The sequence below is a fragment of the Pleurodeles waltl genome, chromosome 8, assembly GCF_031143425.1.
Source record: "Pleurodeles waltl isolate 20211129_DDA chromosome 8, aPleWal1.hap1.20221129, whole genome shotgun sequence".
Taxonomy (NCBI): Eukaryota; Metazoa; Chordata; class Amphibia; order Caudata; family Salamandridae; genus Pleurodeles; species Pleurodeles waltl.
The window spans coordinates 834,463,692-834,476,287 of NC_090447.1; the positions used below are offsets into that span (position 1 = coordinate 834,463,692).

General features: G+C 45.8%; 1 protein-coding gene across 4 annotated transcripts in view; it reads left to right on the forward strand.

The window, feature by feature from the left end:
• ARHGEF7 (Rho guanine nucleotide exchange factor 7) overlaps nucleotides 1-12,596 on the forward strand; it is an 832,785-nt gene that overhangs the window by 783,289 nt on the left and 36,900 nt on the right. For all 4 annotated transcript variants that reach the window (XM_069205130.1, XM_069205127.1, XM_069205128.1 and 1 more), the window contains one exon: nucleotides 2,243-2,297. In XM_069205130.1, the coding sequence (XP_069061231.1) occupies nucleotides 2,243-2,297 (55 nt within the window). The remainder of the gene's footprint in view (nucleotides 1-2,242; nucleotides 2,298-12,596) is intronic.

Below are 12,596 nucleotides of genomic sequence, written 5' to 3' on the forward strand. Positions count from 1 at the left end.
ATCTCTGCTGTGCTGCTTTGCTCCCCGCTCTGGCCTTTGGAGTCTAGTAGAGTAGAAGGTCCGACCCACTTACCCCAGGGAATGTTGCACATTGCAGCATGAGCAGTTAGACCTCAGGCAGCAGGGGGGGTGCATCTTTGCCCCCTGGGTCAAGTCCAGGACCCTAGCTTCCAATCACCCTTGGAGCACAGTCTGCAATGTAGTAGGCTTGCCTCCAAAGAGGATCAGTGGAGAGGTAGCCCCCGAGCCTCCACCCTCTTCTTGGAAGGGGGCACCCAGCAGGCCCATACGGCCCCCACAAGGTGCACCAGGGTCCCTGTTCACACCAGAACCTTCCTCCCTGGATCCTGGCCTCACCCAGGCTCCTTACTGCCTCCTCACCCCCCTGACTGCCTCCTCACCCCAGACTCTCCAGACCCCCGGGAAGGGGTGGGGGGCAAGAATAATCCTTTACCACTACCCCTGGGCCACAAAGCTGGGCTGTTGACCCCTAGGGCATTCACTGCCTCTCCGCAGGTGTTTCTGGAGTCCCCTTCGCCCTTGAGGATATGGGCCATGCGTGCTGTTGTGTCCGTGGGCTCAACCCTGCATGCGGCCACTTGCACCTGATGTCACGCGGGCCTGGCGTACTACAGCCGTTGTAGCCTCCGATTCGGACCTCCAATCTGGGTGTTCCAGAGTTGCCTCCAGAAGGTTTGAGAACTCATTCCCCCATCCCACAATGCTGTTAACTGCGTATTCACGCAGGGTGGCCAAGCTAGTTATCTGTCATGCCACACCATGGGTGTCCGAGCGCACAATCACAAAGCACTACTGCTATGACAGCCAAGTTTGACACGAAGATCATTCCGCTCGATCAATTTTGCAGGCTTTTTTGGTCTGAACCATTCCACAGGCCAACAACCTTGGGGAGGTACCTGCTTTGGTATCTATTGATGAGGTGAGGAATCTGTAGTTAGGAGAATCCATCAGAACAAGAAGTTACTAACCTTTTGTAATGCTCTTTTTGGTGGATACATCTAGCTGCAGATTCCACACAGCCTTCTCGCTCCCTGTTCTTTATCACAATGTAGTGTGTTGGGTGTGGTCATGTCTACAAAATAAAATAAAAAAAGTGAAGGTTGAAGACTTAAGTGGGTCATGAGGCCCCTCTCCTCCATCAGTATTGGTTATAAGCAGCATACTGCATGTATGGTTTGTCATGCTGTTTTTCCATAGACAGTAGTTATATAACAAATGTATATACCCATATCCAGAGAGCGGGGATTCAGTTTTTGCATATATAGCTCCCAATAACTAAGCTTTTAATGTAAAGCCCCAGTGTTTTTAATCCTGTCAACTGATGATAGAATTCAGTCTGAGAAAATAAGCATAGTTTTCACAAGTTACATACTAATGTGGTAATAATGAGGAATTAGTACTTTGCAGTGTAATAATAAATGAGCAAGAGTTGGTTTATTAATACATTTGCTCTAATTAACTTGTTATTTGAACACATTTATTTTCACTGGTATGGCATAAATATTACATATGCAGATATATAGATTGTGATGTGTTATTTATTAACATTCATTTTCTGAAGGGGCTAAGACTGAATAGAGCGAAAGTTTCAAGTGATTAATTGTGCTCTGTTCTTCCCTCAACCTCTGTAATAAATAGCATAGTATACTCTGCACACCTACATATGTAGTTTAGGCCAAGTAAAAGGATTACTTTTGAGACAAGAGTTCAGATAAATTGAGGAGACCTTGTGATTGTCATTTCACTGGCGAAACTCATTGTAATAAACAATTTGCAAAGTTGTAAATGTGTTTTAGGTCACATTAGCTTTGCTACGGTTATAACATGGAATTGTACCTGTGTGCTATATTGTATTAAATATGTCTGCAATTCCTCTATGAACTACAAACAGTGGGACACCACATTTGTTTTCCCACTGTGCCTAAGTCACTTCAGTACTTCATATTCACATAAGTGGCGCTCAGTGAGAGGCATATATAACGGTGGGTTCATTAGTACAAGTTGCTTTAAATAACATATTATAGTGCCCCATTTATTTTCTATGGCTCAGCATAAACTGATTCATGTCAGATGTGTGGTTAAAATCAGCATAATGAACATTTACCCTAACATGTGCAGTCGTGTTAAATTTGTATGCGTATTTTGTGAAGACATGTAGATTTACAGTTAGTGCTGTGATAACTTTAACTGTTCTGACATTATTCTCTTTGTTTTTACTTAGGAGCCTAGTTGATACTGTATATGCCTTAAAAGATGAAGTGCAGGAGTTAAAGCAGGTATCTTATTATGCAACTTAAATGTTTTATACTTTATCTGTTTCCCTGCCCTGTTATAAACATGTCTTTTAGCTTGGAGACATTCGGGCTAATTAGATAAATTGTCTCATGGAATACTTTTGTGCATATGTCTGGTCAGGTTCTTACTTTGTAAGGTAGGTTTTTTGTGCAGACTTTTGGACAAAATCAGAAGCATTAGCTTTGGTGTTGCCAAATAGTGATTGATAATCTCATATTGTAAGGAAATGGCTCCCTGTTGCAGTTACCCCCCACTTTTGCCTGCTACTGATGCTGACTTGACTGAGAAGTGTGCTGGGACCCTGCTAACCAGGCCCCAGCACCAGTGTTCTTTCACCTAAAATGTACCATTGTTTCCACAATTGGCACACCCTGGCATCCAGGTAAGTCCCTTGTAACTGGTACCCCTGCCAGGGAAGGTCTCTAAGGGCTGCAGCATATCTTATGCAACCCTGGGGACCCCTCACTCAGCACAGACACACTGCTTGCCAGCTTGTGTGTGCTAGTGGAGATAAAATGACTAAGTCGACATGGCACTCCCCTCAGGGTGCCATGCCAACCTCACACTGCCTATGGCATAGATAAGTCACCCCTCTAGCAGGCCTTACAGCCCTAGGGCAGGGTGCACTATACCATAGGTGAGGGCATAGGTGCATGAGCACTATGCCCCTACAGTGTCTAAGCAAAACCTTAGCCATTGTAAGTGCAGGGTAGCCATAAGAGTATATGGTCTGGGAGTCTGTCAAAAACGAACTCCACAGCTCCATAATGGCTACACTGAATACTGGGAAATTTGGTATCAAACTTCTCAGAATAATAAACCCACACTGATGCCAGTGTTGGATTTATTAAAAAATGCACACAGAGGGCATCTTAGAGATGCCCCCTGTATTTTACCCAATTGTTCAGTACAGGACTGACTGGTCTGTGCCAGCCTGCTGCTGAGAGACGAGTTTCTGACCCCATGTGGTGAGAGCCTTTGTGCTCTCTGAGGACAGAAACAAAGCCTGCTCTGGGTGAAGGTGCTCCACACCTCCCCCCTGCAGGAACTGTAACACCTAGCAGTGAGCCTCAAAGGCTCAGGCTTCGTGTTACAATGCCCCAGGGCACTCCAGCTAGTGGAGATGCCCGCCCCCTGGACACAGCCCCCACTTTAGGTGGCAAGTCCAGGGGAGATAATGAGAAAAACAAGGAGGAGTCACTGGCCAGTCAGGACAGCCCCTAAGGTGTCCTGAGCTGAGGTGACTCTGACTTTTAGAAATCCTCCATCTTGCAGATGGAGGATTCCCCCAATAGGATTAGGGCTGTGCCTCCCTCCCTCAGGGAGGAGGCACGAAGAGGTTGTAGCCACCCTCCAGGACAGTAGCCATTGGCTACTGCCCTCCCAGACCTAAACACACCCCTAAATTGAGTATTTAGGGGCCCCCAGAACCAAGAAAGACAGATTCCTGCAACCTAAGAAGAAGAGGACTGCTGAACTGAAAAACCTGCAGAGAAGACGGAGACACCAACTACTGGCCTGTCTCCCCACTTCTAAAGACACTGCTCCAGCGACGCATTCCCAGGGTCCAGCAACCTCTGAAGCCTCAGAGTACTACCCTGCATCTAGAAGGACCAAGAACTCCAGAGGACAGCGGCTCTGTTCCCCAAAGACTGCAACTTTGCAACAAAGAAGCAACTTTGAAACAACACACGTTTCCCGCAGGAAGCGTGAGACTTTGCACTCTGCACCCGACGCCCCCGGCTCGACTTGTGGAGGACAAACACCACAGGGAGGACTCCCCGGCGACTACGAGACCGTGAGTAGCCAGAGTTGACCCCCCTGAGCCCCCACAGCGACGCCTGCAGAGGGAATCCCGAGGCTCCCCCTGACCGCGACTGCCTGCTTCAAAGACCCGACGCCTGGTAAAGACTCTGCATCCGCAGCCCCCAGGACCTGAAGGATCCGACCTCCAGTGCAGGAGCGACCCCCAGGTGGCCCTCTCCCTTGCCCAGGTGGTGGCTACCCCAAGGAGCACCCCCCCTTGCCTGCCTGCATCGCTGAAGAGACCCCTTGGTCTCCCATTGAAACCTATTGCGAACCCGATGCTTGTTTGCACACTGCACCCGGCCGCCCTCGTGCCACTGAGGGTGTACTTTCTGTGTGGACTTGTGTCCCCCCCGGTGCCCTACAAAACCCCCCTGGTCTGCCCTCCGAAGTCGTGGGTACTTACCTGCTGGCAGACTGGAACCGGGGCACCCCCTTCTCCATTGAAGCCTATGCGTTTTGGGCACCACTTTGACCTCTGCACCTGACCGGCCCTGAGCTGCTGGTGTGGTAACTCTGGGGTTGCTCTGAACCCCCCATGGTGGGCTACCTTGGACCCAAACTTGAACCCTGTAGGTGGTTTACTTACCTGCAAAAACTAACAAACACTTACCTCCCCCAGGAACTGTTGAAAATTGCACTGTCTAGTTTTAAAATAGCTATATGTCATTTATGTGAAAACTGAATATGCTATTTTGCTAATTCAAAGTTCCTAAAGTTCCTACATGAAATACCTTTCATTTGAAGTATTACTTGTAAATCTTGAACCTGTGGTTCTTACAATAAACTAAGAAAATATATTTTTCTATTCAAAAACCTATTGGCCTGGAATTGTCTCTGTGCGTGTGTTCCTCATTTATTGCCTGTGTGTGTACAACAAATGCTTAACACTACCCTCTGATAAGCCTACTGCTCGACCACACTACCACAAAATAGAGCATTAGAATTATCTCTTTTTGCCACTATCTTACCTCTAAGGGGAACCCTTGGACTCTGTGCATACTATTCCTTACTTTGAAATAGTGCATACAAAGCCAACTTCCTACACATACTTTCAGGGTACGATTATTTTTCATAAAAGCATTTGCGATTTTGCAATTTCTACTTTCTGGTTTTAGCCCCAAGTGCTTCCAGTCAATGGGGAAGGGGCTGTTTGCTCCCAAGAGGAGGGATTTCATATGTTTAAATTTTGTATTCATTTTTTTTGTTCAGAACATAACAATACACATGTAAGTTGGACTCTATCCACTTCACTCAATGCTCTAACATCAAATATGACACCTTTTCAAGGTTTTTAAATTCCTAGAGGACCCTGTGTAAGATTATCAAAATTTGGAATTGTGAAAATCTTGTCAAACTACTGTGTAGTACTGAACCTTACTATAGCCACATATATCTGCAGATTCCTTACCCTTATTTGTTTTTCAGGCTTCAGACTCATCTGGAAAACTTCTCTCTTGCAATTTCTGTCCAGCACAGCTATGTGGTGGCAGTCGGCTTCAGCTGTGACTCTGCCTCCTAATATGACACCTAGGGTTTTTTAAGAACCAGCTGATGCACTTCCATCACTTGCCTTTTTTCTGCGCCTTATCGAGATGGATTGATGTGTTGTTTCCCGAAAATCCATATACTGAAAAAAATAAGAACAGAAAGTCCTTCCAACCCATGCACAGGTTGACACCCTACATCTTGCTATGCTGGATCTCTTCAGATCCTTCTGCGCCACCTAACACTGCACCTCCCTAGGGTCTGGCCTTGGTGCCCAAGAAGAAGCCAAAGCCTGCCAAGGTGCACCAATCCTTCTTTAATCAGAGCCTCCTTTGGTGCCAGCACAGATTCCACCCCTAGGATAGTCCACAACACCTCCCTCAAAGCCACCATTGTTGGAGGAAATTATTTTAATGATGTAGCCTTAGCAGAGCAACTTCCTAGGGTCAGAGTTTCACCCGGAATAGCAGAATTGTTTGGCCTTTACTTAGAGGCCCGTGTCATTCCAGATAAGGATTATGACCTCACTGAAGGTCATGATTTGGAGGCTTTCCCCTTACAACAGTGAGGTGGCTTTTGTCTAAATTTACAAAATGTGAGCAGCCTGGGCACTTCACTAGAAGGGGACATTCCTTACCCCTTTTACCCCCTTCAGACGTTTCCTCTTTTACAGCTTTGGTACGAAAAGCAGCTGAAGACTTGGAACATTTTTACACGGATTTTCCAACCCTTTACCTCAATGGTGGAGAACTTTCCTCCATTTAACAAGGCTGTTTGGTCATGGCTGCATGAGTCAAATCCTTGTAAGGCCCAGCGGTCCACATGCACATTACTAGATGCCAGAGCCTGCTCCATGTTACCCACACAAGGCATTTCACCCTTCCCTGGAAAGTTGGGTAGTGTAAGCTTCTTCAAAACCCAGTTGCTCTCCTATGACACCTCTTGGAAGAGAGTAAAAAAATAATAACTCTAAAGGCTGCAAAGTATTTTCTTTGAGTAGCCTAGCCTTCCACACTGCAAATAAAACCTGCCCTATGGTCTGATATGTGCACACCCTGTGGGAACTGCCAAAGCTTACAGTAATCGTTGTACCAGATCACATGAAGAAGCACTTTTCTGATTTAGTCAATGACACCTAGAATACTTCTGAGCAGTTTCTGAAATGTGGTTTGGACCCTGTAGTCAATCCATGGCTCTTCAGGAGATGTCCAAGGGCCTGCCCTTCTGTGGTGAGCAGCAAGGACACTGGATAGCTTCAAAAACAGCAGTTACTGTTTGCTCGCTCAGCCTCTTCAATGTGGAATTTCCACCAGCAGTGTTGGAAGTTGAGACTACTCCAGACAGTCCAATCCTGGCAGAATCAGCCTTCTTGGCCAGTCCTTTGCTGTCTCTGTTGGCCCTAAACCTGCCTGAGTCCTTTCACCTGCCATGATTTTCTGATTGGGTTCTACAGTTTTTTCGCCTATTGTTAGGGAAGGGATCACAGCAGATCAGAAAGTTATCCAGGTAATCCACAAGAGCTACCTGCTACCCTTGTCCACTTCTCTGGACCGCTCTTCTTCCATTAGGATGGTCTCTTTGCCACACACCAGAGTTTTTGAGGTGGAAATTCTTGCATATTTTAACTCCCTCAAATTGTGGGTCTCGCTTTGCCAAATATGTGGTACTTCTGGAAGAGAAAATTGTGGGGGTTGTACTTACTTTACTCCTTGTTCCTCAAAACAATAGAAGTTTGAGATGCATCCGTGATATCTGACTTCTTAACATGTTTATTTCGTAGGACAAGTTCAAAATGCTGTCCATGAGTCAAGTTCTTCTGGCCCTGCTTGCAGGGAATTGGTTATTGTAAATGGATCTTTAGGACAGCTCTCTTCATCCTCTAATACACCCACAGATGTTACTTGAAGTTCACCAAGGGGTCCCGGCAGTATCAGTTCATGGTTTTCCAGTTTGGACTGATAACCAAGCCTTGTGTTTTCATTAAAAGTGGAGACAGTGCTGCTCACTACTGTTGCTGGAAGTCCATGCAGTTCCATACTTGGACGTCTGGTTAGTGAAAGCTGAGTCACCTGTGCTAGGAACAATTACAGTGTATGATGACTCTCCTCCATGACTTGGGTTGTACCTTCAGATGTTTAGAAGTCGCACCCTACGCCAGCGCAGAGGTTAAACCTTCATAGAAGCACATGAAGGCTTTTCCTCCTCAGAGGACCGCATATATTGTGGAGAGGCATCCAATGTTTGACACATGAACCCAGTTCTGCAAGTTTTGTATCTGCTGGACCTCATGGGTCCTTTTGTCCTACTGGTGGCAGATTAAGGCCCTTGAGTGGTGTCTGTGGTGACAGAGACTCCAGCAATAAATAAGCCTCTCTGCTCATGTGCGGGTCCCCCAGTCAATACATTGGGATATGCACCAGTGGATGAAGATCTTCAACCTCTCGATGGGCCATCCTTCAGCACCCAAAAGCACAGGCAAACTGTGGTCATGGATTCCTCCTTGCTGGGCTAGGGTGCCCAACTGCTCAAGGCTGTTGGTCTGTGAACAGTCCACCTAGCCATGAGGGTTTTTCTTCCATCTCAGTCAGCAACATTCAGATTCTCTCTGACAAAACAACTGCCCTCAATTATGTCAGCAGTCAGGGCTATGTGGGGGTCATGGACTCTTGTGTTCAGAGGCGATTTGCTTGTGGCAGTGAATACACCAAAGGGGGTGTTTTCCCAATAGCAGTTTGTCTTGCAGACTGTCTAAATGTGAGAGCAGATACACTCTGCCCTCTTTAAAGAGAGGATCATAAATAGGAACTTGCTGTGAAGTGATGGAAGTGATCTCCAGATTTGGGGCCTCCATACATTGATTTCTCCGCCTAGAAATGGAAGCATCCCCAGTTCTGGGCCATACACTTAACTCTCTGATTCTCTGATTCCTTAAAGGATGCCTTCAGGTTCAGCTGGTCTCAGGGCCACCTGCATACATTTCCACCAGTTCCACGTTATGTACAGCTATTCGCCACAGAGGATTTGGTAAACTGATCTTTTGGCACTCAGCAAACTCTTCCTGTCTCGCACAGGATGAGCCTACTGTGACAGCAAGATGGTCAGGTTCTCAATTTGCACATGTGGAGATTGAGCTTTGCCAGAATCCTTTTGCCTTTCTGATTAAGTTTCTTTCTTTATGTGCTAGGCCAGGAACCCCACTGCAAAACCCTTCTTCATGGGTTCTTGGAACAACTGTGTTCAATGGAGTCAGTCAAAAGGCCTAGTTTTTTTTGGTGTTTTTTTTTTAATCCTGCCTTTAAGGGCTGTTTGGATGGCCTTTTTTTTCGTTTGTGTCTTTCCAACCATTTCGGTTTAGATCACCATTAGTGGCACGTTTAATGAAAGTTTTGCTTTACTTATTTCCTCCTACTCCTTTTATTGTTTCTTAATGAGATTTGAATTTTGTGATTACTTCCATGATGGTATCTCCAGTCGAGCCAATGCACAACTATCCGGTTCAACCTCTTACCTTGAAGACAGAATTTTTGGTTGCAATTCCTTTAACTCTTAGGGTTGGAGAACTTTAGGCCCTCTCACTTCATCCACCTTTCACTGTTTCTACTCTCATAAGTTGGTACTTCGCACTTGCCCTAGCTTCTTATAGTAGATGGGCATCTGCATATCATATGGGCCAGTGAAGTACCCTTTCTTCTTTCTTCCCTCCTTCCCATCCAACCAAGGGGGAGGAATGGTTGTATAGACTGGAATCCAGACTTGTGATGTTATTTTACATAGACTGTACACAACGGGTCAGAGTGGACAATCAACTTTGTTTGCTCTGCCAGGGCTAATAAGGGCTGTGTCCAAACACTCCATTTTCTTTTGGGTGTTTCTCTGTGTTATTTTAATCTATGACTTGGCCAAGAAGGATCACCCTAACAGCATTTGCACCCACCCACTATGGCCTGATTGCTTCTACGGCACTTATCAGAGGTGTCCTCATTGCTGATGTTCCAGGCGGTCATGTGTCCAACCTTGCACACTTCACAATATTGCGTCAGAGCCTAAGAACACAATGATGGATACTTTGCAAGGGATGTGCTGCATGATTTCATTGGTTAACAGATAGTATTCCGTCCCACCTCCCAGAATGTTTTGCTTTGGGACACAATCATAAATAGAGGAATCACCGAAAAGATGCATTGATCAGAAGAAAATGTTACATGTCTTCATTAACAATTCTTTTAGTAGATACAAAATTTTCTCCCATATTCCTCAAAGCCCACTCTACCAACCTGTGAGTTAGTGCTATGATTATTATGATCCCTAGGTGTGCAAACATGTTATGTGCTGTCTTTGTTGTGTTGCGGATTATCTCTGTTCCTCACTGCACACATCAATGGGGCACAGAAAACATTTCAGAAGCTGGTGCCAATGCATCAGTTGGTGGGTAATATAATCTAGTGTTGTCTAAGAGGCAGAGTTGCAACTGAAGCCACACGGCGGTGCATATTAGACATCGACTTGCAGCTTTGAGTCCCTGCATTTATCTCTAGGAGTAGAATTTTCTTTTTAATTAGGTTGAGAGAATTCCTCTTTTTTAATGTCAGGAGAGCAAAATCTGAAAGTTACTTCTTAGGTCCCTCAAATTGGTGGTGTCGCTTTGCATTGTTTCCTGGCATGAGTCACTATTTCATGTAAAGCCGTGACCCAAAATAATAGCTGAAGACTACTGAAACCCCTCTCTCTCTCTCTCTCTCTCTCTCTCTCTCTCTCTCTCTCTCTCTCTCTCTCTCTCTCTCTCTCTCTCTCTCTCTCTCTCTCTCTTTCTCTCTCTCTCTCTCTCTCTCGCTGCATTAATTCATGTTTAGTTTGATGTTATGACCTCTGTTCTCATAAATAGAGTAATTCCTAGTTTTCTGGCTCCAGCATGTCCATATCCCAGATGGCTATGAATATGACAGGATGGTCTGTCTCCATTCTCTCACGGAGCCCTAGGACCTTAATTAGTTGTGTAGCATTATATTCTCTAAAAGCTCTGCTCCTTATGTCAGTGATGCTTTCTCTCAGAACCTCTTCGGGACTTAAAGCACTTGCTCTTTTCAAGACGCATCTCCTCTGTTTTCATATTCTTCTGTCCCACTGTACATTGAGTTAACTCTTTCATATAGCTTATCAAACCTTGCATCAAGTCTGGTGTTAAACTTTCCTGGGCCTCCAACACCTGGTCTTATATTGGCAGCCCTTGGTCTGCATGTGATTGTCCAATAGGCTTAATTTTTAGATTTTCCCCACTCTAGAAAGAAAAGAACATTTTAAGTTGCCCCTGCAAGGACTCCTGCCTGCTAACAGGTGGCACCATGTTGCTTTGCGTCATCCTTGTACATGAGACGGCCTCAGAAGTGGCAGAGAGGACTGCATATAAGGTGACATTCCCTGTGTGCGGGTGCCAGCCGTTTTCTTTCTGCACCCTTCGATGTGGATTCAGAGCTCCGTCCCCAACTTTGTTGATTTTCCAAGGACTCTGCAATTTTCAGGCAGCATGCTAGGCACAATGGGATTTACTTGGTACCTCCAGGCATCCCTCTTGACTTGCCCTTTGATGGATTTAGATTAAAAAGGCTGACTTGACACTTTACTGAATTAACAATAATTGCATCACAGCACAATCCTTTGGGTTATGGTCATCAGCCTGTTAATTCCACCAGTGATGAAAATCTTTAGTGTGTTCAAAAGGACTATGCCCTTATTTTAATTTCTTCCCTCCCCTAAATTTCCCCATTCCATGACACATTTTGGCAGGCTGCACCTCACTCTTAATGCAGTCTGCCTCCTGCTGGCTAACAGTGCCATTGAATGGATGCTGGACTCAGAGGGACAAAGGATGAACCCTTTTGCCGAAGGACTAACACCTCAGGCTTATACTCGACCTTCAGCCTTTGAATCCCTTTCTGAACACCAAGACAATTTCAACATGATTACTCTGGATCAGTTCCTTTCTTGTCTGTATCCTGGAGACTGGATGCTGTCTGTATCAAGAAGGAAACATTTTTAAATACATGTCCTGTAGTCCCCCAGATTCTGTCTGCCGATCACAGTGGAGTTGGAACACACCAAAATTTGCTGTGCTGCCCTTTGGCTTGACTTGGCCCCTCAGGCATTCATGAAAGTGATGCTGATGGTCACTGCTTATCCTAGGAGGTCATCAACATTTTATTCTCATACCTTAACTACTAGATGCTAAATACTGGCTTGCCACAGTGAGTGGCAGACCAACTCTGAACAATGGCCACCCTCTTGACCTCCTTGGAGTTTACATGAGCAAGCTCAGGTCCCATCTTAGCCCTATACGGATGATCAGCTTCATAGGGCCTATCTTGGACAAGGGCGCTCAAGGCATTTCTGCTACCATGGCGAGTCAGGGTTGTTCTTTGTATGATCCTGATATTTTGGGTTCAGTCCCGAGTCTCAGTGAGGATGGTTCAGAGACCCCTTGGGCACCTTCCCTTGTTTATCCTCCTTGTTGAGTATGCCATGCAGGCCCTACACTGGAACCTCAGGTTTCAGTGGGCCCATCACAGGGGCTTTCACTTTGACTCCATCCATATCTCTCAGGAGACCGCTTGGGATCTTCAGTGGTGGCAGGCTAACACCAGTTTAACCTGCGGAAGGCCACTATCCCTTCCCTGTTCAGAATTCACAACTGTGACAGGCATCTTACTACCGGTAGAGGGGAGTTAAGTGTGAGATGTGGAGATCAGAGACCTGTGTTCTCTGGCAGAGCAAAAGGTCTATATCAACCTTTTGGAGCTTCATGCAATCTGGCTGGCCGGGACAGCCTTCCTGCTGACAATCACAATTAGGTATATGCAGGTTCTGATAAACAACATGGCTGCTGTGTGGTCCTGAAACAAGCAGGGTGTAATAGGGCCTTGAATCCTTTCCCAGGACATAGTCAACCTTTGGAAATGGCAGAACAAGGAGCAGATCTTTCTAGTGGCCCCTGA